General features: G+C 39.5%; 3 protein-coding genes across 9 annotated transcripts in view; 2 read left to right on the top strand and 1 right to left on the bottom strand.

Annotated features, from left to right (window-relative positions):
* The first annotated feature begins 495 nt into the window (after positions 1–495).
* krit1 (KRIT1 ankyrin repeat containing) lies at positions 496–8,737 on the top strand. The gene is made up of 17 exons (XM_042507183.2): positions 496–694; positions 1,934–2,103; positions 2,474–2,630; positions 2,850–2,942; positions 3,036–3,165; positions 3,246–3,489; positions 3,661–3,776; positions 4,671–4,814; positions 4,914–5,070; positions 5,604–5,711; positions 5,875–6,031; positions 6,288–6,439; positions 6,544–6,710; positions 6,832–6,919; positions 7,009–7,215; positions 8,099–8,215; positions 8,409–8,737. Exons 2-17 carry the CDS (start codon positions 2,002–2,004, stop codon positions 8,496–8,498), a joined length of 2,229 nt encoding a protein of 742 aa, XP_042363117.1. The 5' UTR covers positions 496–694; positions 1,934–2,001; the 3' UTR covers positions 8,499–8,737.
* A 949-nt stretch (positions 8,738–9,686) lies between these two features.
* Positions 9,687–17,108, top strand: cyp51a1 (cytochrome P450 family 51 subfamily A member 1). The gene is made up of 10 exons (XM_042506208.2): positions 9,687–10,022; positions 10,118–10,216; positions 11,346–11,522; positions 11,674–11,800; positions 12,224–12,398; positions 12,595–12,714; positions 13,190–13,385; positions 14,044–14,139; positions 14,257–14,425; positions 14,981–17,108. The coding sequence occupies exons 1-10, from the start codon at positions 9,861–9,863 to the stop codon at positions 15,157–15,159; spliced, it is 1,500 nt and encodes a 499-aa protein (XP_042362142.1). The 5' UTR covers positions 9,687–9,860; the 3' UTR covers positions 15,160–17,108.
* A 76-nt stretch (positions 17,109–17,184) lies between these two features.
* The window catches only part of akap9 (A-kinase anchoring protein 9), an 86,668-nt gene continuing 77,029 nt past the window's right edge, over positions 17,185–26,823 (bottom strand). For 6 of the 7 annotated variants that reach the window (XM_042506209.2, XM_088090070.1, XM_088090067.1 and 3 more), the window contains 14 exons: positions 26,620–26,725; positions 26,049–26,244; positions 24,974–25,124; positions 24,529–24,873; positions 24,140–24,439; positions 23,783–24,015; positions 22,773–22,878; positions 22,368–22,562; positions 21,890–22,093; positions 20,985–21,217; positions 20,144–20,238; positions 19,904–20,051; positions 19,255–19,385; positions 17,185–17,717 (listed from right to left, as the gene is read on the bottom strand). In XM_042506209.2, the coding sequence (XP_042362143.2) occupies positions 17,674–17,717; positions 19,255–19,385; positions 19,904–20,051; positions 20,144–20,238; positions 20,985–21,217; positions 21,890–22,093; positions 22,368–22,562; positions 22,773–22,878; positions 23,783–24,015; positions 24,140–24,439; positions 24,529–24,873; positions 24,974–25,124; positions 26,049–26,244; positions 26,620–26,725 (2,487 nt within the window). In that variant the 3' untranslated portion in view covers positions 17,185–17,673. The remainder of the gene's footprint in view (positions 17,718–19,254; positions 19,386–19,903; positions 20,052–20,143; positions 20,239–20,984; positions 21,218–21,889; positions 22,094–22,367; positions 22,563–22,772; positions 22,879–23,782; positions 24,016–24,139; positions 24,440–24,528; positions 24,874–24,973; positions 25,125–26,048; positions 26,245–26,619; positions 26,726–26,823) is intronic. The other variant, XM_088090065.1, reaches the window with a different exon arrangement.

Genomic DNA, 26,823 nt, shown 5'->3' with positions numbered 1-26,823 from the left:
ATTACAAAAAAATAAGTAATAAACTGTTTTGTAAAACGTGTTTTAAAAAGATGGCTATAATTACATGGACAATTTAATGTGTGAGAGAGATTTATTTTAGTTTTTATTGACATCACTGTCTGTTAAATATGAAGCTAAACATCATAACTAGCAGCTTGTTAGCTTAGTTCAGCTGAACAACTAAGCTAACCAGCTGTATATGCTATATGTTTGCTGTAAAAGCTTCATATTTAACAATGGTGTCAATAAAGAGCAAAAACGAAATCACTCTTACCAAAAATATCCCTCGATAATATCCATATTTAAAAATTAAATTTCGCGAAACAAGTTATTAACATTTGTTTTTTATAACAGATGTTGTAATATATTATTTTGAGGCAATTTAGCAATTAGATTCGGAGCATTTGTGACTTTTACCCGCCGCACTGAGTCCCCCTCACCGCCAGAGTCCTCTGTTGTCGGGACCGGAGCTGCTGTCATGAAACGTAACGCGATTCCTCTGTTTGTGTCTGCAGCCCTGCCCCAAACTCACAGGCCTACCACTGGCGTTACTTCAACACAAATATCCGCTCTGCAAGTTTACCTGGAGCAGTCTCCCGGCTGCCGAAATGTTAAATTTAAGCTGCTGAAATTCACTGAGAGCTGGGAGAGGCTGTGTTTTGGTCTGTTTGAGGAAAAACTCACGTCGCTTTCGGTAAGTTTCAGCTGCTCAGCGAGCGGAAAAGCGGTGATGGGGAGTGTAGCATCCCGGCTACAGCTGCTGATTCAGTCCAAAAAGTTGATCCTGTTCGTTGTGGACGATGAAATGTATCAGCAATGGTTTCATCCAGCTGGATGGGGTGTCGTCTAAATGCAGCATTACACTATCCTTTGTTTAATAACTGTTTAAAGACTACAGAGTTTGGTTTCCGGGGCGTCACCTTCCTCTGAACTCAACAAGTTAATTTCTGAACTGTTATTATCGTTTATTTATTGTTATTAGGAACTATGATTTCGAAGAGTGGTAAAAACCTGCAGCCTGTACTGTGCTGTAGATTATCATTTTATTGTTACTATAACACACTCATAAGGCATGGTAATAGTTGCTATGAGCCTCTATAACATGATGTGGTGTAAGGCATCACAGGTGAATGTACTTTACAATATCAAAAATCAGACTTGCTTGTGTTTTTGCATAAAAAGTACTAATACGACGTTTTATATTTATAAAGTATCACAATCATATGAACCTCAAATGTTGACTGTTCTGGTTCTTTAAAGCTGTATTACATCTAAGCTGTGCAATTTCCACAAGCAAAATTTTTTTTAAAAACCTATTTGGCCAATATGAGTCTAAGTTTAGACTGGGGTTTCTAGCAACAATAGTTTTAATTACTGATTAAAACATTAATTATTGTAAATGAGTGAGTGTGACATCGTTTGATCATTTATTATGATGGTTATAGTTTTTTAAAGTAAAATGACAGGGAGAGCAATAGATTACAGAAAAGCTTTGCTGAGACATTGATTGGTACATTTATATGAGCGATGTTTATGTCATTATGTATTCATCATGTATCTATATGTTCAGTGATTTATGTAGCCACGTATCTTTGGAATCCTTGACTATGTATGACCTCCCTGATAAAATTTAAATAAAATAAAATGATTGCGTCAATAAATTAACATATATTCCTATAAAATGTCAAGATGGAAAAAAGCATTGACTTTGAGAAGCTGAAATTAGAGAATGTTTGACTTTCTTTTTTTTGCTTAAATAGTTGTAAATACAATTTATGTCACCAATTTAATCGTAATCGTATAAATTGTAATTGTATAAAGCACCAAAAGGCATTTCCAGTATGTAGTTACTGAGTAAGGTTATTTGGAGTTTTTGTGTCAGTAAGATGTTATATGAAGTTATTAATCTCAACCATGTGATTTTGTGTTTCAGGAATGCCTCTCCACAGCATTTGGCCCTTGTGCAGAGCATTTTGTCGGGACTGAGAAAGAGTCAGCAGTATGGGCAACGAGGACAGCCTCGAGGATGTGTTTGTTGCTGTCATTCGCCCAAAAAATCAAGTCAGCCTGAGCTCAAAGGAGTACAGAGCCAAAGCCTATGAGGTAAATGTGCTGAGTCTGACAGCAGATCGCCTGCTCATCTCAACATCTATGTAAAAAAAGTGTTAGAATATATAGACGACGCTAATTTTTTTCTGAGAGATATACTCTCATCAAGTTGAACCATAATACATTAATGTGCTTAAATAGTTACCAGACAATAAGCAGAATTTTTTATTCTACCAACATCAATTCAGACCTATCAACCAACAATTACCAATTTCCAATAAATCATTTTCTAAACACATACAGTGAAATAAAGAATATCTACAACAACCAATAACGTCAAACAGGTGTTCACTTAACTATCTATTCAATCCAGTATACCATATAGTAGTACTCAGTTTTAATGCTTCTTCGTGTTCCTGTAAAGATCCTGCTGATTGAAGTGCCTTTGGAGGGGAAGGAGAAAAAAAGAAAGAAAGTCCTCCTGGCAACAAAGATCCAAGCATCAGGAGACAAATCCAAATCCATATTGGACTATGTTGACGAGACAATCAGACCGATATCCAACAACCAAGGCTTCATAGGTGAGTGCGGGAAATTTTTGACATTTCCAATCTAAGATGTGCATATAGTATCACCACTGCTGACTTTCATTTGAAACAGTGGCTCTCAGTGTTTTTGCCTTGTGACTCTTCAAAGTGAAGGAATAGCCATGACTCCTTGTGACAGGCTGCAGGCTGCATGTCTTTGAGTTAACCACTAAGATTTGGAGCCACAGATGTGAACACAATTTTCGGTTGCAGGAAAGCGTGTGGTGCATATAAAGAAGTTCCCCCTCGATGGAGACAATGAAGGAAAAGAGGCTTCACTTTTTGTCGTGCCAGTCAGTGTTAAAGGTGAGCAAGAAACAAAAAATCTGTCTCACTCACTAAATTGATGCTTCAGATATTGTAAAAATGATATAAACATTAATAAATCACTCTTAACAGACAACAGTAAGCCGGTCTACAGCGCTGGGAGCCCGAGCTTCTACTGCTTCCAGGACATCATGCGGGTGTGCAGCGAGACCAGCGCTCACTTCTGCCCCATCACCTCAAAGATGCTTTTGGTTTTAGACAAGTGAGAACATATATGAAAACAAAACCTTCTTGAGTGAGGCTTTCAGGGAAACTGAGCTGTTGTCTCTTTGGTCTCCGCAGATGGTTAGCAGAGCAGCACACCGTCCCTCACGCCATCCCCGCTCTGTTCAGACCAGCACCCGTTGAGCGGGTGAAGACAAACGTCAGCAACCCGGCCTACGGCAGCGAGGGCAAACTGAGCGACGAGGGGCTCCACATGGGCTACACTGCTCTGGAGATCAAGAGCAAGATGATGTCCCTGGAGAAGGCAGACATGTGCATCCTCAACCCGCTCTACGGCTCTGATCTGCAGTACACCAACCGAGTGAGTCTCTTTTTTCAGCACCAGAAGATACTTTTTTAAAAATAGATGGTGAATAGACATTTTTGTGTATTGCAAGGAAGATGTTTGAACTTGGAAAATGTGATTCTTTTGGCACTGGGACATAACTCACCCTACCTTTGTCTTTCCTGCTCATTTGGCCTTTTTTTGCAGGTGGACAAAGTTATCATCAACCCGTACTTTGGGCTCGGAGCACCCGACTACTCCAAGATTCAGATCCCAAAGAGGGAGAAGTGGCAACATGGTCCTAATTGTGTGGCAGAAGACAAGTAAGAGTTATTCCTACATGAGCCACATTGATTACGTTCACATGCAAACTATTATTCCAAATATGACAATAATCTGAACTGGATGTGATCATGTAAATAGCATTTTCTGCTGGAATATTCTTGTATTATTTGGGCTTTAAGAGCATTATTTGGACATGAATACAGCACATCAGAATATGCACCTCAAATTGGGGTTTTGATCGCAGTTTGGGACTGTTTACGGTCAGCTCTGCGTGTTGTCATGGACACGTTGTACACAAACCAACTCGCCAACTGGTTACAAGGCTGGAGTAGAGATGCTTGCCCCCCTAAAGAAAAAAGCACACATTTCTGGTCGGACGGAAAAAAACAGTTTCTTTTAAACATCATGAAAAACTTGGATATAAGACAGATATCGCAATGAATGAAAGAGGGAGGCTGCGTTCGCATGTTCGAACAAGTCTGCCACAGGTGGAAAACTGAAAAAATGCTATTTTGATGCAAAAAACCAATATGGCACAAGCTACTCCATCAGTTCCACGTTTCTATAGTTTGACATGATAAACAACATGTGAAGGCACATTAATTGAAGTCTACATTGCTGCATGTAAACAGGAATATTAGTAGAATAATTAGTGGAATATTAATCTGCATTAGACCTGTAAACGGCTCAGTGGGAATATTATTTTTTTTTACGGAATAAGGGCAAAGAAAGCTGAATATTTTGTGCATGTTAACATAGTCATTGTTTTTCTCATCTCATGTCTTCTGTCTCTGCCCCTCTTTGTTTCACAGGTTTGGTCATATCCGTTTGTGACCTTTTCCTGACACCTCTCTCCTTTTGTTTTCCACTTTACATCATGCAGTCTAAAAAAAGGAACGCCTTCAAAACAATGTTAATAAAATTCTTTGCAGGGAGCGTCAGTGGGTGGAGGACTTCCCACTTCACCGCAGTGCCTGTGAAGGAGACACGGAGCTGCTGTCCAAGCTCCTGGACAGCGGCTTCTCAGTGAAGCAGCTGGACAGCGACCACTGGGCTCCCATTCACTACGCCTGCTGGTGAGTCTGACGCTCACCTCACAGCTGAGAAAATCAGAAGTATTTTTCTTTGTCCTGTTAACGATGAGTTGTTGTTAAATTTGGTTTGGTTCCATCCAGGCACGGCAAAGTCGAGGCGACCAAGCTGTTACTGGAGAAAGGGAACTGTAACCCAAACTTGCTGAACGGCCAGCTGAGCTCCCCTCTGCACTTTGCAGCCAGAGGAGGCCACGCGGAGATCGTGCAGCTCCTGCTGCAGCACCCAGAGATCGACCGGGTATGAAACTTGACGTTGTCTAAACATTTGGCGTTTTTTTGCTCTTCGTTTTTTCCTAAAGCTGCAGTGGATGTTTTAATGGCTATTTTGATTTTAATATCTTATTGATGTCACTCCTGCAGCTACACGCACAACTTTCCATTAGGAACAAATATATATATATAATTGTATAGATTTTTGATTTGCAGTATCAGTAAAGTGTTAAAAAAAGTTTTATCTATCGTAGAGTTGTAGAAAAAGTTATAACATTGTGACTTTCACTAACTAATTATAATTTACAAAACATAAACATGATAAACAGGAGTCCATCTGTCAATACTGATACAATAAACATCAATAACTGTGTTTACTGATATATTGCAATACTGATTGATAATGTTGTAAATCTGATATTTGACACATGTTGTAATTTCTTTTTCTTGTTAGTTTTCAACAAAGCATTAATGCATGATGATGCACTATATTCCACCTTACAATACAATTGTAGTGGAAGACAAAAACCAGTAAATGCTGACAGTCTTTCCCATTAACAGCACATAGAAGACCAGCAGAAGAGATCACCTCTGCAGGTGTGTGAGGAGAACAAACAGAACGAATGGGAGGAGACGGTGAAGCTTCTGCAGCAAACCAGCAGCAAACCTGTGAGTCACGCGTCAGACTCGAATCGAATTATTGTGGTTGTAGTTGCAAGTAGAGAGATCAAGTTTTTGATTTTCTCCTAAAATAATTGTATTTTTTTTAAAGAAGAAAGGACAAAGCTTTTTCACTTGGCTTTCCTTTCTGATATGTTTGTGTGTTCCACAGTATGAGAAGGTGCGTATCTACCGCATGGACGGCTCGTATCGCTCTGTGGAGCTGAAGCACGGCAACAACACCACAGTGCAGCAGATCATGGAGGGCATGCGTCTTTCACAAGACACCCAGCAGTACTTCACCATCTGGATCTGCTCCGAGAACCTCCGTGAGTTCACTCACACGATACGTGATGAAATCACACTTCATCCTGTGATTGTAAAACCAACTGTGACCAAACACCACGAGGAGAGACGTTTTATCAAACTTATTTTATATCTTAAAAGTTTGATCAAATTTGTATTTCTTGTTTGATTCAGACTGTACTAACAATCTATGTATCTTGCAACTTCAGTTTTTCTCAACGTTATGTGCATAGTAAGTGTGCACTGGTGTAATGCATTGTAGTGCATTTTGTGTGTCAGACCTGCAGTTGAAGCCGTACCACAAGCCCCTGCAGCACCTACGGATCTGGACCGAGATTGTGACGGACCTGACGGTGCTGGACCCTCAAAGGGAAACTCCTCAGCTCTTCCTCCGCAGGGATGTCCGGCTGCCTCTTGAAATTGAGAAAAAGGTAGCTAACTTTGTGCTGTGCAAAAAAAAAAAAACTGCTTATTTTTATCATTATGTGAAATGTGAGAGGTTACACTTCTCACTTGACTCACTGTTTTGTCCCAGGTGGAGGATCCTCTCGCCATCCTCATTCTGTTCGACGAGGCCCGTCACTGCCTCTTGAAGGGCTTCTTTCCTGCTCCGGACAGCAAGCTGATCACACTGGCCAGCCTCCTCCTGCAGATCATCTACGGCAGCTATGAGAGCAAGAAGCACAAGCAAGGGTTCCTCAAGTAAAACGCATTTATTATTTAAAAAAAAAACACATTGCACTGATCTCTATTTCAAGTTAAGTTGAATTCTGCTGGAGTTGTAGAAGGAAAAAGCTGTATTTCTCTGTTTTGTTTTCAACAGTGAGGAAAATTTGAAATCAATCGTGCCGATATCCAAAGTGAAAAGCAAAGCGTACCACTGGACCAACAGGATTCTGCATGAATACAAAGTATGCTTTTAGGTTTTCATAATAATCAGTCTTTGAAAGAAATCCAGCTGCTGTCTTCACTGGCAGGCTGTTTCCTCGCTCTCTCACAGGCCCTGAGCACCAGCGAGGGCGTTAGCAAAGAGATGCACCACCTGCAGCGACTCTTCCTGCAGAACTGCTGGGACATCCCGACCTACGGAGCGGCCTTCTTCACGGGACAGGTCTACACCAAGGCCAGCGCCAGCAACCACAAAGTCATCCGTGTCTACGTTGGGGTCAACACAAAGGGCCTGCACCTCATGAATATGGAAACCAAGGTATCGCCATCTCTTATCATATGTTTTAAACTGCAGATGTTTCCTGCTCCAGATTTTACCTGCAAGCTGCTCGCTAGGCATTTTTGTAGGAAGTGAAAACAGTATATACCGCTCTCCACTTAATCCTCAGATACGTTGATGATTCACTTAGTGAAAAGTCACGCTGGGAAACAAAAAATGTTCAAACCCACAGAACTTAATTTTAAATACTAGCAAAGATCCCAAAAGTTTTCTAAGCACTAGATATGTCAGGCTGAATTTTTTGGAAAATGTGTAGAATAATGCACAAAACATCTGATGAGTCCTGCTTAATGATTTCATTTCAGTTAAAATTATTATTTTTTTAGAGAGAGAGAGATGAGATTAGCCACCACTGATGAATATGATGCTGTCATAACATGTGGTATAAGATGATTTATTTATTTATTTTCAAAAATGGGATTTTGCTTTAACATCTTTTATGAAGGAGAGACTCATTCTGAGTCAGAAGAGTATTAATTTATGATGATTGCTAATGGGATCCAATGGGAACCAATTATTATAATCAGCTGTTTGGAGGAAGCAGAGGGAGTGACATAAAGAGAAAATTGTGGATGAGTGAAGCATAAAAGAAAATCTCCCTGATTGAACTTAAACTGAGCTTAGTGTGGAGTGTTAATTTACAAAGGGGTGAATTTTTGATAACAGAAATGTCATTTTGGCATGTGATATTTTGTTAATGGCTATTTTTCCCAATTGGAACAATTTAAACTCCCAAACTTGGTTTAGTATATTTAAAAATAAAGTATTTTTTTCCTCCTTGGTGTTGTAATTGAACATCTGTTATGATGTTCTCCTACTTGCACGCTCTGTGTGATAATTTGTTAAACTTTTGCATTTTCAGGTCCTTCTCATCAGTTTAGAGTACAGCACATTCATGTGGCAGCTTGGACACGCTGATCAGTACTTCCAGATACACAGTGGTGACAATAAAATGAACTTCATTGTGCACACAAAACAGGTAACTGCTTCAAGATGTTTCTAAAACTATTTAAATGGTCCAACATGTAATTTATATTTTGGTAGAGTAGAATTTTAAACGTCAGTTACAGAGAAAACAGTCGAGTGAATTTGATGACAAATCGAGTTTAAAAAAATATTCACATTAAGTTAAAACATAAAAACTGTCTCACTCTTCAATATTTTTTTTACAGGCGGGCCTTATTGTGAAACTTTTGATGAAGCTGAGTGGACAGATGACACCAAATGACAAAAGCGTAACGGACAAATATGCTTACGGCTGAAAAACGGTTTAGGGAACCACCCCAGCTGCCATGAATCTCAAAGCAGGTTTTTCTTACTGACTCATTTGACTGCAATAACCCTGGATGAAGAGCGGAGTCATCCTCTCCCCAAACACCTCATTTTGTATATTATGCTTACTGATATCTTTCACAACTTCACATTTTGACGAGTCATATATTTTGAGTGCATGTAAATATGTTTATTTAATGTTTTGTTTTAATAAACTGATGAAAAGGGAGGTTGTATGTTGTCTGAACCATATTATGTTTTTTTTAAATAATGAATAAACATTTAATTTTAGAGTGATTAATCTTATGGAATATTAGGCTGATAGAGAATATAATGAACTGTTGAGCAAAATAGCTGTAACCTGAGGGAAGTAAAAATAATGGAGTTTGGACATTAGCACTACAAAGAAATCACTTTTAGAAAGTGATTTTAGGTGATACAGAACAGAGGTTCTCTTTTTTCCCTGCAGAGTGACACAAAACTATTACAGAGACAAAACAGCTACAAGGACACACAAAACCACAAAAAGATGCATTACAACTAAAAAGAGATGCAAAATGACACAAAAAGAGGCTAAACAACTATAAAATCTGTGTCTTGCTCCTCTGTAGGAGTGGTGGTGGTGGGGGGGCTTTTGCATATCTTTGCCCAGGGGCTCATTATCTGTGCGCCCCTGCTTACAACATTGAAAAAATAAAAATAAAAAAATCAAACACCTTTTGCTCATTTGAGAAAAACTGTCACTTTTTCTTTTCTAGTTAGACACTGCAAAATGGTAATATTATTGAAGGCTTACTCCGTGCTTATTAATAAGCTAAAGACACTGCCAGTGTGCTGCAAACTGCCAGTAAGTATCCCCACTAAATTATAAATGACTCGATGCATATTATAATTCGCTAACTGTCTACGACGCCGAAATTTAGTTAAACTTTTTACCTCCATGCAGTGAGGTATTTTATGGGAAACCAAAAGATTTAAAGCCAAGAAAAATGATTATTATATCAAATTTGCATCAAAAGTCTCTACAATCGATGTGTTCGCCCTGCTGGGGTGACATCATATAGCCAGACATCGGTTCAGGTACCGGCAGCCAATCACAGCGGCGGGAGCTTGACAGACACGCGGTCAGCAGCCAATAGGAAGCCTCCGCTGGTCAGGCGGGGGCAGGACGAGCGTTGACAGGTAGAGACGTTGGGGAGATATTACCAACAGTGTCCCGAAGTGCGCATCAGATGAAGTGGACACTTATCAGCTCTGGAAACTGTGGATAAGTGGACATTTATCTTCACTATCACAAAGCGAATTTCTTCCAGGTATTTGTTGGTGTTTGGATCTCGCGGAGGGGGTTGAAAATGTCTGTTCACCTGTATCAAATGAGCACCAGACTGCTCGGGGACACTTTTGGGAAAATGAACGAGAACCTGACCTCCGTGGTGCTGGCTGCTTCTGTCATCACCCTCACTCTGGGATACATCTCCAAACTGCTGCTCAAACAGTCCCCCGACAAAGATCTGGTGAGTTATACACACACAAAATTCAATGCCAAATATTGCTGTTGAATGCTCTTTAAGTGTGTTTATATTCACTGTTATCTTGTTTGTTTTTGCAGAAATATCCACCTTTCATTCCCTCCAGCATCCCCTTCCTGGGTCATGCCATTGCATTTGGGAAAAGCCCCATTGAATTTCTTGAAAATGCTTATGAAAAAGTAAGTGTTAAAGTAGGACTAAAACTTTGATTATTGTGTGTTTATTCACCTGCAACTGTTTTGATGGGATAAAAAAGTCACTGTTCCAGCTTTTAAAATGAGAATATTAGCTGTTTTTCTGTAATAATACTAAATATCTTTAGGTTCTGGACTGTTGGTGAGACGAACAAGATATTTGAATATTTCAAAATGGACTTGAGGAAATTATATGTTTTAAATAATATATAGACTTGTGGTGCCCAACGATGCAATATTATTGCGATTTTAAAAAAAATCGTGATAAAAATAAGTATTGCAATTGTAAATTATGCCTCCAAAGGAAAACTGCTGTTTTATCTATTAAGAGATGCATAAAGATAAAGGTTCTAATTTCTATAATTTTAAATGCAGCATTCTGAATCAAGTAAATTGAAAAAGCAATTCATTTTGTTATTCTACACAAAAAATGGGATTCTATGCTGTAACCATTTTTTCCACCATTCATATAGACAAATGACTCATCAGCTTATGAAGAAAAAAATAAAAAAGTTAATTGGTAATAGAAAATGTATGTTAGTTGCAGTCCTATGTTGCGGTTTGCACCTGTGCAAAGAAAAAAAAAGATTTCTTATTTAATCTCTCACGCAAAGTGATTTGCACACGTACACACCTGACCTTTCCACCTTGTTCAACTTTTTTCAACTCGAAGCCTAAAAATGTCACAATGTCTACGTGTAACACAGGTTTGCACATGGTTTATGACCAACAAAGAACACAAAATTAATATTAATTTGATTAAGTTTTAAAAGCCAGAAAATGAGAAATTTTCCAAAAGGGTTTCAACACACCATTATTTTCATTTTCGATAAATCTGTTGACTATTTTCTTGATTAATCGATAAGTCGTTTGGTCTATAAAATTTCAGCAAATGGTTAAAAAAAAATTCTTATAAAGTACAAATTAGTTGGCAAAGATTTTAATAGTTGACAGCTCACGGATTAATGATTGCAGCTCCATTATCCAGTAATTTACAAACAAAAAGCAAACATTAGCGGAGGAATTAGGTTAATTGTTGTGCAACCCGTCAGATTTATTTAATCCCGACTCACCGGCTCTTTTTTAACCCCTGTGTCTCTGCTGTCCGCCACAGTACGGCCCCGTGTTCAGTTTCACCATGGTGGGGAGCACGTTCACCTACCTGCTGGGCAGCGAAGCTGCAACACTGATGTTCAACAGCAAAAACGAGGACCTGAACGCCGAGGACGTCTACTCCAGACTGACCACCCCGGTGTTTGGCAAAGGAGTGGCCTATGATGTACCGAACCCCGTGAGTCCACCTTCACTGCGACGTCACAAATCTTAGAAAAAAAGAGTCAAATCAGTGAAAGAGAGAAAAGATACAAGCAAGTTAATAAATACTGCAGCAGGTATCACTGTATACTGCAGGTGTAATACATGCTCTCTTTCATATGTTGCAGATCTTTCTGGAACAAAAGAAAATGCTGAAGACCGGACTGAACATTGCTCGTTTTAAGGAACACGTGAAAGTCATTGAAGCGGAGACCATAGAGTATTTTCAGAGATGGGGAGACAGCGGGGAGAAAAGTAAGATACTGCACAAATAACTATATTTAATCATGAGTATTAGAAAGTGACAGATTTCACTTTTAATCAAACTTTTAACCCAAAGTTTTGTGCAGTATATAAAGTCATTTACATGGCTCTAGTTTTCATCATTTTACTGTGACGTGCAGCCTCATATTAATTGAAAAATGACACAATTATAATAATTAACCTCACAAAAATATTCAGTCGTAACTGATTACTATCACTTTTTTAGTGTCATTTTTGCCATTAACAGACATCTTCCATCACTATAAATTCACTTATAAACAACTAAAAAATAAATAGAAATAAATATGTACAAGGACTGTCAGGTCTGTGAGGACATATACTGTTTGTTCATTCGACCCTTTTTGATTGTTGCTATTTCTGTTTCCTGCTAAATGAACTTTCGGCTGGTTTCAGACCTGTTTGAGGCTCTGTCTGAGCTGATCATCCTGACGGCCAGCAGCTGCCTTCATGGCCAAGAGATCCGCGGCATGCTGAATGAGCGAGTGGCCCAGCTGTACGCAGACCTGGACGGAGGATTCAGTCACGCTGCCTGGCTCCTGCCCGGCTGGCTGCCGCTGCCCAGCTTCAGGTATGACCTCTGGAGGACACACACATCTGTAGAAGGAAAGACACTTGAGCGATAGCAATTATAATAAAATAAGTAAAAATACATTCATACATAAAACAGATACTAACCAAGGCACATTTTACGGTGCCTCCTGTACCTTAAATGAAAATGTATAAACTTTTAACTAATATGAGTCAAAATCACTTTTCTATGCTAGGAAAAGGGACAGAGCTCACAAAGAGATCAAGAACATCTTCTTCAAGGTGATTCAGAAACGCAGACAATCTGGAGAGAAAGTGGACGACATCCTGCAGACCCTCATCGATGCCACGTACAAGTAAGAGAGCCTCGGTGTCCGAGAGGACAAAATAATGTTAAACTCAAGCTCATGCTGCTGGATTTTTTTTGTAAGATGCAGGGTGGTAGACGTTTGTCAAATTTTATAGGTTCTTGTGATCCATAATGCAACTAACAAACTCAAATCAAAGTGTTGTCATTAGAAAACACTAAAAGCCAGATATGACAGCAGTGATATTAAACTTTATTCCTTATTTAATTCTATAAGTAAGAGGTTACTGAGGACCACAGGATCAGTTTTTCCTGACCTGGTAAACCACATTACATTGTGACGACGCATCAGACCTGTAAGGACACAGTTGTTATTGTCAGAGCTGGAATATCCGAGCATTAAAGAGTCCATCACTAAAATTACCATCGAAGAAATGTGTCTGTAAAAAGCTCTCAATTAAATTATCTTTATTCTCCTTTAATGCCCTCATCAGTTCTAAACATGACCCTGTTTCCCCCTTCAGAGACGGACGACCCCTGAACGATAACGAGATCGCGGGGATGCTGATTGGTCTCCTGCTGGCGGGTCAGCACACGTCCTCCACCACCAGCGCCTGGCTCGGTTTCTTCCTGGCCCGAGACAAAGCTCTGCAGGAGCGCTGCTACGCCGAGCAGAGGGCTGTGTGCGGAGAAGAGCTGCCACCTCTCAGCTTTGATCAGGTAAGACTGGAGGCAGTGCTGATATACACATTTTAGCAGTAATCATCACAACATTTAAAAACTGTGATTTCCTTCATGATTACACTCTCAGTGTTTGCAATAACAAACATTTAACTCATTATACAGTTTCCAGGCTGCTGCAGTTACGCTGATTGTAATCGATATAATAAGCGCACATACGAAACAAACTTCCCGAAAGAAAAAACACCAAAACTCACAGATTTTTGCATTTAAGTTTGCTCAGATTTCTGCTGCTTTCAGTATACTGCTAAAAATAGAACAAATTGCTTGTTGCATTAAAAAAACAAACAAAAAAAACATTTCAGACATTCTTTGAAAAGCAAATTAAACTTTGAAGTGAACACGAACTACAGTTTTCTAATGATGCTCTCTCACCTTAAAAAAACTCAAAAGCCGTCTTTGGTGATTTGTTTGTCGCACACGTTGATATCATGATGACGATTTAAAAAAAAAAAAACTATACTGTGCAGCATTAATCAAAACACACTAACCTCTGACTCTGACACTGAGTCAAGACTTCTGAGGATTTCAGATATGCTTTAAATATTTTCTACTGTTTGTGAGTCTTGGCTCCTCTGGGCTGTCCTCCAGAGTAATAAAGACAGAGTTAGTCCTAACATTGTCCTGTCGTCCTCAGCTGAAAGATCTCAGCTTGTTGGAGCGCTGTTTGAAGGAAACCCTGCGTCTCCGCCCGCCCATCATGACCATGATGAGGATGGCTCGCTCCCCTCAGGTAAGTCTAAGTCGCCTGTCTGGTCCTTTTGATGCTTCTTTAAGTGTTCGGCAAAGAAAAAGTTTTCGTCGCTCAGCAAAATGTAGAAACTGTGTTTTCTCTGCTTTATTCTCTCAGACTGCAGCAGGATACACCATCCCTGTGGGCCACCAGGTCTGCGTCTCTCCGACTGTCAACCACCGTCTGCGCGACACCTGGGCCGAGAGGATGGAGTTCAACCCTGACCGCTACCTCAACGACAACCCCGCCGCAGGAGAGAAGTTTGCCTACGTGCCGTTTGGAGCCGGTAAGAAAAATCAGTCACTTTTAATAACAGTCTCCTGTATGAAAGAAGCTGGTTCTATTTTTGCCTCAAAGCTGATAAAAAAAGATTTGTTAACTCAATACCAAAACTGCTTTTTCTTTTTTCTGTGTATTTGTCCAGAAGAATTACGTTTGCTGGTTATTTAAATGGAAAGCTGATATTTCTGTTCATTGTTAAAAATACAACAGTCTCCCTGAAGTATTTCACTCATCATTCTGTTTGTTCATAATTAAAGTGATAAACGTGGTTAAATACGTATATACATCAACATTTTTTTTTAGGTGTATTTGTGTATTTTTTAATTATTATTATCATAATTATTTTATTTAGTGATTGACTTACTGACCATAGGTGAAAAAAATAAAAATATTTTTTCAAAAAAATCAATGAAAATTCTTTTTCAAATTGTCTTAGCTTTAAAACTGAGCAGACAAAATTAACTTAAAATTATATTTATAAAATTATAAATTATAAAAATGCTTGCATTACTTATAAAAAACAAAAAACAAACCTGTACCTCTGTCGTCCGCTCTTCAGGCCGCCATCGCTGCATCGGGGAGAACTTCGCTTACGTCCAGATCAAAACCATCTGGTCCACTTTACTGCGCATGTACGACTTCGACCTGGTGGACGGATATTTCCCCACAATTAACTACACAACAATGATTCACACACCTCACAACCCCGTCATCAGATACAAGAGGAGGAAACAGTGAGAGGAGAGACGATAGAGGAGACGAACATCCTGAGTGTGTGCAGTGAAGCTGAAACTTCCTGGGACTTGAATTTAGGAACATTTAGATGAACGCACTTTGCTACGACTGAATGTCCAAATGTTTAGTTTTTGTGCTTCTTTCAGCCTTTTTTTTTGCTGAACGTCAACAGTAACACATGGATTTCTTAACTTTGTTTTAGCTTTTGACAGTGACTAAGACACTGACTTCCTCACAGATGCTGATATTCACCATGTGAATTCTTATAAAATAGCAACGGTCAATAACACAGTGCCTCAATGGAGCATAAAGGCGTGTGGCCTCAGTATGTTTTATTCAGAAGAGAACAGATTTTGGTGGGAGAGGGATTTAATTTTCTATTCAGTTGCGCAGTGAACTTCATAATTTTTGCTTCATGAGACAGGAGAAAGAAACTAGAAGGGCACTTTATGATATGCAAAATCTGCAGGCGCAAACCACTACATATGTCCAGAGAAATATTTCCAAAACTGTTAAAATTATGTCGATATAGTTGTTATTATTATGGTCTTCTAAGTTGGAAATATTTTCTAGTTCTTTCTAGTTCAAATTTAAAACAAATCTCATCACATAAACCAGGTGGTGATGAAGATTTTAAGGTTCTCTCCAAGTGCTCAGTAACGATGCTGCGTTCAAATGGGCTCAGGTTTACCTTTTTTACAAGAAGAGTCCGTATGAACTCTCCCCTGATTTGGTATTCACAGCCGCCCTGAGAGCTCTGACTTTATGTACACGACTTCTTATGAGGATTCGTGCTTCTGTTAATTTGGAATGTGACATGAAGTAATCTGACTTTTACATTTGGTTTTGTTTTGTTACATTTATTTCCCCAAATGCCTTATCTTGTAATGTTAAAGAAAGGAGAAAATCATAAGTGTATCCACCTATTGAGACAGATTCACTCCACATTTAATGGGTTGTTCTCAAGCAGCGAAGCTCAAAAATAAAACTGATGCCGAAGTGCTGAAAACTGCAGTTCTCTGCTTGAGGCCGGCTCCAGAAGCCAGTCATAGACCCTCATAGACCCCCATGTTAAAACGCCCAACTTTACGACAGAAATAAACACACTAACAGCCTGGTACATAAAACAGTTTTCATCTCTGTAGATAATTTCAACTGTGCAGGGATGAAGTTTTACATAACTCCCCTGTTAACAGTTTTATTCAGGCTTAAAGTTACACATATTTAAGGGCGGGGTCGCTTTGAGTGACAGACTGTCTGGGAGGTGTCAGATCCGCCCCTTCGCTCCTTCACGACTCCATCCTTTCCTCCAGAGTTGGTCACTTAATACCAAGATGGCAATGGCAAAAATGAGGCTTCAAAATGGGAGTCCACAGACCAACATGGGATAGTCATTATTTTTTACACTGCTAATGGTTCTTCCTTGGCCTATGCTGCACCCTTCCACCAAATTTCATAAAAAATTAGGCTGATAGTTTTTCTGTAATCCTGCTGACAAACACATCAAATCCAAAATATATAACCTTCTTTTGTGGAGGTAATAATATGAGCAAATCAGCAACTTCTGTAAATACCTTTAAGATGTCGCCACGCTGTCTTCAAAATGTAAAAATACAAATCTAAAAGACAAATAAGAGGGTCGTGTCCACAAATGCTGCAATCCACATCCTCTCAGATTTGAGGAGATGGACTGTTGTGCTTTTGAAAGGTGACCTGCTCTGATCAGGAACTCTCCAGCTGCCCCTCGTTTAGTTAGTGAGCTCCGATTGTCTTTAGTGAGACAGCAGGTTACAAGGACCTGAATCAAACTCTGTGAATGGCTTCTTTATTACAGAAAACATTGTGCTCAATATGACATGTTTTGGTTAATTTGGTCCTTTTTGTGATTTTTGCTTTAGAAAAAACTGTTAATGTTTAATTCCCTTTTTCAATAAATGAACTTTTAAAACTGAGCTCCCACACTGTGTTAGCGACCTTCATCATTTTCTAGTCAGTGAATAAACAAAAAAATAAAAAGACACACATCTCTTTCAAATAATGTAGTCCTCTTTATTTCAGTTTTTGACAAAATACCCAGAAAATTCAAAGCTCCTACGCTTTACAAAAATACGTTCTCTACAAATGTCCTCTGTAGTCTGTCTGGCCTAAACAAAACACAGTGTAGTGTAGAATATCCAGCAGCAGCCTCCTTAACGATAAACCCAAACACTCTCTACATAACGCTCCACCCATTCAACGCAAACATATAAATTAATCACGAGGTCTTAAATTAGCATTAGACAAATATACATGATTGTAGATCATCCACAACAAAGAGGCAGATTCATTTACAAACATCGCTGTTTTTCAAGTGCTGGCGACAAAAAGCCTGGATACAACATGTTGTACGCTAATAAAAAAATGTGTTTTGGTCCACATGGAAAGATACAGTCCACACCAGAATGATAGAAAACAGCAGAACGCTCAGCACGAGAAAAGGCAACTGAGTTTCTTCAAGCCAAAGTTACTCGACGGCGTCTATCTTCTCAAGCCAAAGTGCAATTGAGCATATGAAGAAGCACCTGCAGAGAAAATCAAAGTTAGTAAAGTTGATGTGAAAAAATAAACAGAAAACTTGGAAATATTGAGATGATAAAAGTTTACGTTTGTGCAAACATTTCCAAAGCCCAACTTAAGTCACCTCAATAATTTAGGGATAGTTTACGCAAAGTTGTACAATTTCAAACAACATCCTGTGATTTTTAATTTATTTTTTTGTGATTTAAACTTTCTTTCCTGCACAATTAAAGTATTATCAAAATTGCAATATGACAAAGTGCAATATCCAAATCACAGGAGCTAAAATATTTGGATTAAGCTAAAATTTGCCACAACATATATTATATATTATAAATAAAGCATGCCCTAAAATCATTTTTCAGATGTAAGGTAAAATGCTTGTTGGGTAAAGACCCCAGTAAAGCCCACGTCATTATATATTTTTAATTTTTTTTGTTCAAAATTAAATGCAAAAATTACAGTTCCAACTAAAATTGGGACTGGAATCTCAATTGCAATATCTTTCAAAAATGATTGCAATATGATTTTTTCACCTCTTCATATCCTGCTGCCCTGCTATCATTGCATGACCTTGATATACCAAATCAGTAAAACATCTACAGAGTTTTCGGTGTCTTCTTATGGTGATTTGCTGATTTGAACCACTTGAATGTTTGTATGGAGTGTGTTTACACTGGAAAAGTGGCAAAAAACTACTTATATTCAAAACACTCGGGCAGATTCACTAAAAATGGATTGAAGCTGCTGGCAGCTCCATGAATTACTAATCACTTGCAAATGCCAAATCTCAAGGTCCGATTCAAAAGATTACCGTGCTGAGGATATTACAGCAAAAACACGGCCATGAAGTTTTGCAGCTGAGTGCAATTATCCATGTGGCAAAGAATGAATGTTTCTTTTGCGCCTGGATCACAGTAAGCAGAGCAATAGCAGAGAGAAAAAGAAAGATCGTGACCGACGAGGTTCAGAGACATCCCTTAAAACTTTCATGTGACAGAGAGAAACCATATTTGGGATTTAATATCCCAGTCTGTCAGTATGCTTCAGTTACCACAAACTGTCTGAGGACACTAATAATTTCACAGTAACTCTGTGTGACTGTGTAGCCTGTAGTTCTATGTGTATTGGACTGTTCTTGCAAAAAGGTTCATTTGCATTGAAAAGGGGTTATTTTGCAAATAGGGGAAATGCAAATAACACAGGAGCGCCGGCAATCTGCTCAGCAGCGCAGTTAGGGATGCATTTCACCTTTTGCTGCTGCTTTGAGAATTACATTTTTTTTTTGTTGCAAAAGCTTCAAATTCTTCTGTGAAAAAACCCAAAAGCGTGCAAACAAAAACTCTATAGCTGAGTTGCTGCTAATGTAAACTCTTCTAGGCTTTCAATGCACAGAGATGGAAAAATGCAAACTAATTATGGATGGTGGGAAAGCAAAAAATTCAAATTTTTTATTTGAAAAAAACATTTTTGCTTTTTTTGGCAATTGGCAGTTCCAATCCTATTATTCAGAATATATTGTGTATGATTAGTATGTGTTACCTGATGTCACACTCCCCAGCCTCCTCTGCAGTGCTTCCAGTCTGGAGATGTAGTCGGTGAGCGCTCGGTCGGGGTCGTAGTTCTGCAGGTGTGAACAGGTTAGAGCTCCGTGGTCTCCGGCCACGTGAAACCTTTACAGCACAAACACAGCAGATATCAACTTTTTAGTTACAGTGTTGACACAATATGACAAAAGAAACAGATATAAATGCTGGCTTGGGTTGGACTTTAGTTTAAAGAATTCTCTTCAAAAATAAAGAAAATATGAGGCGTTCGGTGGCTGAGTGGAGAAAGCAGGCAACTCATGAATGAAGGCAGCGTCTTTGCCGCAGCGGCCTCAGGTTTGACTCCCCCTCGACTCTCCCTTTGCTGCATCTTGTCCCCTCTTTCTCCCCCTTTCACGCTATTGATCTGTCCAATCTAATAAAGGCTAAAATGCCAAAAAATAGCCGTAAATTTTTTTTTTTATAAATACATAAATATTTTTTAAATATTATTCTTTAACATAACATTATGCTGGGCTAATATCTCGTGATTATCTTTTTTTTTAAATTTTATAGACTATTTCTAAATAGTTGATGTGCAGTTGATAGTCATACTAGTTAATAACAACAATAATAATTAGCTGCAGCCCTGCTGGATGCTGCACCTGTGTTGTGTGGACGAGACAGCCGATCTGGGGGATTCACGTCCGCTTCTCCCTCTGCCGCTCGAGACTCCTCCTCCTCCACTTCCTCTCTCTCTGTACATCTCCACGCTGCCCGGGTGAAGATACGGTGAGTCTCTCGCATCTGTACCTGAGGGAGAGGAGTAAACATTTATTGAACATCATTTCTGAACGATACTTTCTGACATGCAGAAGCTAAAAGCGACGGTGTGTTTTGGTTACCTAACATCTGTCCTGCTCCATTTTTGTTGATGCCGCAGGACGTTGTGGAGCTCATCCCCGTCGCCTTGTGCCATCGCTTCACTAGGAAACGCATTCTGAACAAAAAAAATGCAAGTTTTATTTTCATAAAATAAATGTACATACCACGACAGCTTTTTTAGGCCACATTGAGGATTTTTTTTTGAGACTTCTAGAATAAAGTTGTGATAGTCTAAGAAAAAAGTCATACTACAACGAGAATAAAATCGTACTTTTAATTTTACCAGAATAAAGTTGTAACACTGCGAGAATAAAGTAATTATTTTACAAGAAAAAAAGTCATAATTTTACTAGAATAAAGTCGTATTTTTACGAAAAAGGGAATATTATATTACAGAAATAAACATATTGCCAGCTAACTATAAAACAGGTGAGAGAACAGGCTGCCTCCTTTGCAGCCACTGTCCCCGCTATCATGCCATGCCACACACACTCTCGACTGTTTTATAATGTGCTGGCGATATGCTTATTTCCGTAATGTAATATCCCCTTTCTCGTAAAAATATGACTTAATTCTTGTAAAAATTCAGACTTTTTTACGAGTTTATTCTCGTAAAATTACAATTTTTTTCTCATAAAACTACGCCTTCTTTCACGTAATATTACGGCTTTTTCTCATAATAAACTGATTTTATTATCAAAATTACGACTTTATTCTTGTAAAATTATGATATCATGCTTGAAATCTAACTTTTCTTTTTCTAACACGGCCCTAATCGTCCGTTGAACATACATTAATTGTGAACATGAGAAAGTTTTTAATTTGATAACAACTCTCCAACACAGAGCTCCGGCTGCGTACCTGGAGAGTGCAATAGAGACTCGGACGGCAGAGCGGAAGCGCATCAGCCCCCGGCGGCGCTGGTTGAAGGACTCCATGCTGGGGAGCGACGGACGACCGCCCATCCTGGAGAGCAGCGACAGTGTGGCTTCCTCACACTCCTGGAAGCCGCCCAGCAGTAACAGCAGATATTTCTTCTGGTAGATCAGCGCTTTGCGGAAGCTTTCTGACCTCAAATACTTCCCGTACATCCTCTGTAGGCAAAAGAAAAGGAGTGAAATAGTACAACTACAGAGCGTTCTTGCTTGGACGAATTGCCACAAATACTCCTTCAGGGTTCTCGCAGTTTTAAGAAAAGTAATTTAAGACTTTTTAAGGCTTTTTTGATGCCACTCAGAGTGAAATTCAAGACCAATTTTACAATAACTACACCTGAAAAAAAGCAAACATGAACTGAAATCAATAAAGGGTTAGGGAATGTTTTGTCCAAATGTTAACTATACAGAAAACATTTTTTTTTGGTCAAGTTAAAAGTTAGATGATCTAATACAAATGCTGACTTTTTTAAAAAACTTTTGAGATTGTTGAACACGTGAAAAACAAACATGCTGTCAAAAAAGTATTCATTTGGTTTGCCTTAAAAAAAATCTTGTTTATTTTTTATTTGATTGGATGTGGTAAATATACACGGGTGTTGTTTTGTTGGTTCCTCTATCCTGAGCTTGTGACGTTAAATTTAGTAAATTATTTTTAAAAAAATCGATATTATCAATTAGTTTTAAACTTGATTCATAATATGAAGACATTTTAATACCGATTAAAGCCTTATTTATAGATACTTTAATTTAATCCCTTTAAGACTTTTTAAGGATCTGAGGGAACCCTGCTACGTAGTTTAAGTGACTTGTTTGCTGTTTTAAGCTGACCTTTAGTGCAGCATTGTCCGCCTCAGGTCCGCTCATCTCTCGCAGGGCGTCGGTCCTGATCTCCCCTCGGAGTCGGGCCACGTGGGCCTGAGCCAGAAGTAAAGCTTTCTCCAGGCGGAGCTTCTCTCTGGTCCAAGCCTCCCGCTCCTGGGAGAGTATCAAACCTGCCGAATCCGTCTTCGACGCTCCTCTCCTGCTGCTGAACTGTAGGAGGACATTTATATAATCAGATTTAGTCTTCTGACTAAATCTAGTCTGGTAACCTTTCTGACACCTCCTGCTTAAAACCCAAAAAGTCAGAAGGATTAAGTCTTCTGCATGAAATGACAAGAAAGAAAAAAGCTGAACAACACACTTCTCATATCTTTTCCTTCTAGTTTTATCAGATAGTTTTGGTTGCCACATCTATGGTCCGCAATAAGACAGATTTCAGCTTTAGCAAATGTAAAATAGACGTAAAATTTACTCATGTACTCACACTGTCGCCTGATCCCAGTCCAGCCTGCCGGTATCGTCGGAGCTCTTCCTCCAAGCGGAGCGTGTGGTTCCTCAGATCGTTCTTCTCTTCGGTCAGACGGCTGACGAAACCCGTCAGCTCTGCGTTCTGCCTCAGCAGCCGCTCCGTCAGGTTGTTGGAGGAGCTGGAGGAGCCTCCTGCCAGCAGGGACACACTCTGTGGGAAACATCAACAACAGCAGTCAAAACCATGTGTGCGCATGTTAGGGAGCTCCACATATTTCAGACATTCAGAAAAACAAACACTGCTGAGCTCAGCAGCAGAGTAAAATGTCTTTGTCCGTGAGTAGGTGAAGTAAAAAGTTTTGGCAAGAATTCAAAAAAAAAAACTGAATTTAAAAAAACCCATTAAAAGACAGTTACTGACCTCAGGGACGGACGGCAGACCTGGGGATTGCTGTAGCATCGTGATGACCTCGTCAACATTGGACTGCACCCACGATAACTCTTCACTGTCGACCTCCGCAGTCAGCCTGCACACAACATAAAAAAATGACAATTAGTATTTTAAGGCTTTATAAGGCTACATCCACACTAACACGTTCTAGTTGTAAAACCTCAGAAAGCTTTTTTTTTATTTATTCATTTTTTATTAAAATTTTCACTTGACTTTATTTTAAAAAAAGTTGCTTGGAATTTGCTGTATATGATGTCAAAAGTTTCAGTTACAATTAAAGATTTGTTAAAGGTATTTAAATAAATTATGTTGGGGTTTGTTATATTCCAAAGTCTAAATACTGACAGAAATTATTTTTATTTTTATTTATCTATTTTTTTCACATTTTTATTGTAAATGCATATCGATTCCAAATATATGTTATCGGTCTCACTACCTACTAGTAATCAGTATCGGCCCTGAAAAATCAATATTGGTCGACCCCTAGTTAAGATGCATAACAAATAATCAATTAAATCTTGAGTATTTGTAAATCAAAGTAATATATTGTTGTTATTGATTGTATTGATGGAACAACTCTACCTCGACATCGGCCCAAGCAAAGAAATCTCTGGGCTTATTTTGCACCATCTCTGTGTTTTTCTTTCTTTTAAACTAAGAATCCAACTGCAGAGTTGACAGTCTGCTTCCTGTTTACACTGACAAGCACATGATCATGTGAAAGGCGTGTTAAAACACCTTTTTTTTTCCGATAAAACATTTTGGATCTGTTACAGCTTAAAAGTGTCACTGCTATAAAGACACTGATAATCAGACATTACATCATTATCATGAACAAAACCTGCAATAACATGTTTTGGCCACTTGGAGACAGCAGAGCAAACTGTAAATATTGTCACCTTATAAATAAAGAAATGTGACAAACTTTTTATGTGTTTCATTCTCATTATAGAAACATCCATTATAGTGGCTTTAATTACCTGCCAGTGGTCTTGTTCGCCATGCCTCGAATTTTGGAGGAAATGAGGTGGAGTTTGCCCAGAATCTTGTCGACTGTGCGCCACGAACCGTGGTGTGGTCCGCTGGTGTGACCTGCTGGAAAGGCGTCCAGGTGGGGGGACGTGGTGGAGGTGGCTGACTGAACATTTCCACTCTTCTGCTGGAACACCCAGTCTTTGGTGCGGTCGGTGGACTCGCTGTGCGAGACAGCCTGCTGTTGAGATACAGATATATGACACAGATTTAACACTTTACCTGCTGTCGAACGAAAAAAAGAGAAGAACAAAAACTCTAAACACTACAAAGTCAGGATTTATTGAGTGGTAGTTAATACTCACAGCGTGGCTATCGGCCTGCAGAGGTCTGCTCCCCTCCCTCGCTCCTCTCTGCTCTCCTAACTGGTTCAACGTCTCCTCCAGTCTCTCCTTCTCCTCTTCTAGACTTTTCCTCCTCTCCGTCTCTCTCTGCAGCTGCTCCTGCGTCTCAGACATTCGTGCTTGCAGTCTCTCCAGCTGGGCCTGAGCCTCCAGCAGCACCTCCTGGTCCCGTCTTGACCTCTGACTCCCCAAAGTCAGCTCCTCCTCTTTCCGCACCACCTCGAGCTTCTGGGCCTCCACCTGACCGAGGAGGTGCACGACCTACAGACGAAAGACATTTTGACGATGTAGAATAACATTTGTACTTTATGTCCTTTATCTTGTGTCTATTTGGACCAAACTGAGTTCACCTGTGCGTGTTTGTCATCCAGCTCCCTCTGCAGTCTATCCAGCAGACTCCCTTCCTCCTCTGGTTTATTTCTGTCCTCCTCGACCCGCTGCTCACTGGAGGGACCGCCGTCTGAGGACACACCCGTCCGCAGCTCTCGCTCCCTCCCCAGCGCAGTGCTCATCTCCAGGGCCTTGGCTCGCTCCGTCTCCAGCTGGACGTGGAGCTCCTGGAGGCGTCTGTGGAGGCTCAGGCGCTCCTGTTCGGCCTGCTGGGAGAGCTGAGAGGAGGCCTGGCGCTCCTGTTCCAGGGTCAGTGTCAGCTGGGCGACGCGGCTCTTCTGCTCCTCCAGAGTGAGATTCAGGTCCTGAGAGAAAAATTAAAATAGGGTCAAGATGAATTTTAGGCTCTTAAATTCAGGTTAAAATACAACTCCATACAAAAAGTACCTGTCTAAAGGCTCTTACCTCCAGCTCTTCTCGTTTACTCTCCTCGCTTCTCCCACTTCGACACCTTTCCTTCTCCATGGCCCACTGAAGATCTCTGCTCTTCTTCCTCTCCTCTGTCAGCTGGTCGTTCAGTGCGTCCACCTCAGCAGCCTTCTGCGATACCTCTGCCCTGTTGACATGATAATCTCTCATTTAATCTGTCAGATTAAACGCCTGTGATGGGTAGCAAACATTTACTCATATGTTAAAGACCTGGATCTCAAGGGGACCCAAGTCAGACAATCTGAGGGTAACCAGATGATTTAAGGATGAAGAAAGAAAGTTTTAAAAAATCTGTTACATAAAATTAATCCATTTTTTTCTCTTATTTCTTTTCTTGTGATATTCAGGATACGTTCACCTTTTCAGGCCCTCTAGCTTCTACTATACTATAAAGAATATACTCGTACGATGCTTATGGGTATACGCCTTTTATGTATGTACATTGTATTTAATATGTACACTTTGTAGGTTGATGAAGGCAGGTATGCATAAAGAGATACTGTACAGTACATATAAAAATATATATGATTTTTTACATTTTTATGGAAATATCTTCTTCTGTTTTCTGTATTTTGCATGATCGCATACCAGCGTATGTGTGCACTTTTGTACAACCCTGAGATAATGACCTTCTCAGTGTCACACGATGGAAAAAAGCAAGTGAAAACTGTTTCCTGGTCATGTATGTGATCAATTATTTGTTAGATGAAAATAAACAGAACAGAACAATAAAATGTAAATATAATTTACTGCCTTTTAGAAAATTTGATATAGTTATTATTGCCATAAGGCGACACCATGCAAACGAATGATAATAATGTGCAGATCATATAGCTGCAACAATCTGGTGTGATTCAGGCCAAGTAACTTTGTTTTCATGTATTACTGTCTCTCTGTCATTATACTTCCTATCTATAGCTGTATTGTAAATGTAGAAAAAAGTCTCCCATCACTGGGATACCCCTGTTACAGTATGTCTGTCTTAGTTGAGTATTTTTACTCCAGTAGTTAATGTATCCAGGTGTGTTGGATGTGAACAAACATGTCTAACCTGAGTGTGTCCAGTTCTCTGAGGTGTTTGTGCTGAGTCTTGAGTGTCGTCTCCAGCTCCAGTTTAGTCTGAGACAGTTCGTTCTTCAGCTCCTCCGCCAGCAGCCTGTCGGCCTCCGCTGCTCCATCAGCTCCTCCTCCCTCCCTCTGCTGCCTCACGCTATGTTCACCACCCAAAGACGCAGCAGGGTGGGCACCTGAACAACAATAATCAGAAACCATCAATATTAGGACTCTTCCCACTCGGAGCACAAATAACAAACACCTTACACTAGTGTGCAAAAAAACGTTTGAGGAACATCACCACAAGAGTGAGAGTTAGTTGCAAGGACTATTCAAAAGGGCTTTACCCTACATGTGTGGCTTTTGATTCATAAACCTTGATTTTTTTGTTTTGTTTGGGTTTTTTTTCATTTATTTATTTTTTTTTATCAACTTATTTCTTTACATATTTTCCCTTTTTAACATGATTAAAAGGTCTTCATTTTCATTTGGTTGTGTACTTTGTTTTTGTCTTTTCATATAAACCAACAAAAAGAGAATTACAAAAAAAAAGAATAAAAGGGGTTTACCTTGATGAATCTGCTCCAGCTGACCTCGGAGCTGGTGAATCTCAGAGATGAGACTGGACCTGTCCGCAGTGTGGAGCGAACCCATCGCCTCTCTGTGCTGTGTGTCCTACATCAGGATTACAAATGCAACATTTGATTACTGATTAGCACAAATGAAAATCCAAGAAGAGGACAGACACCAGTAAACACTACGAGTAATCCTAA

The sequence above is a fragment of the Plectropomus leopardus genome, chromosome 17 (assembly GCF_026936395.1).
Source record: "Plectropomus leopardus strain MGB_pleo_1.0 chromosome 17, ASM2693639v1, whole genome shotgun sequence".
NCBI classification, from domain to species: Eukaryota; Metazoa; Chordata; class Actinopteri; order Perciformes; family Serranidae; genus Plectropomus; species Plectropomus leopardus.
This window is presented reverse-complemented; position numbering and strand designations above follow the sequence as displayed.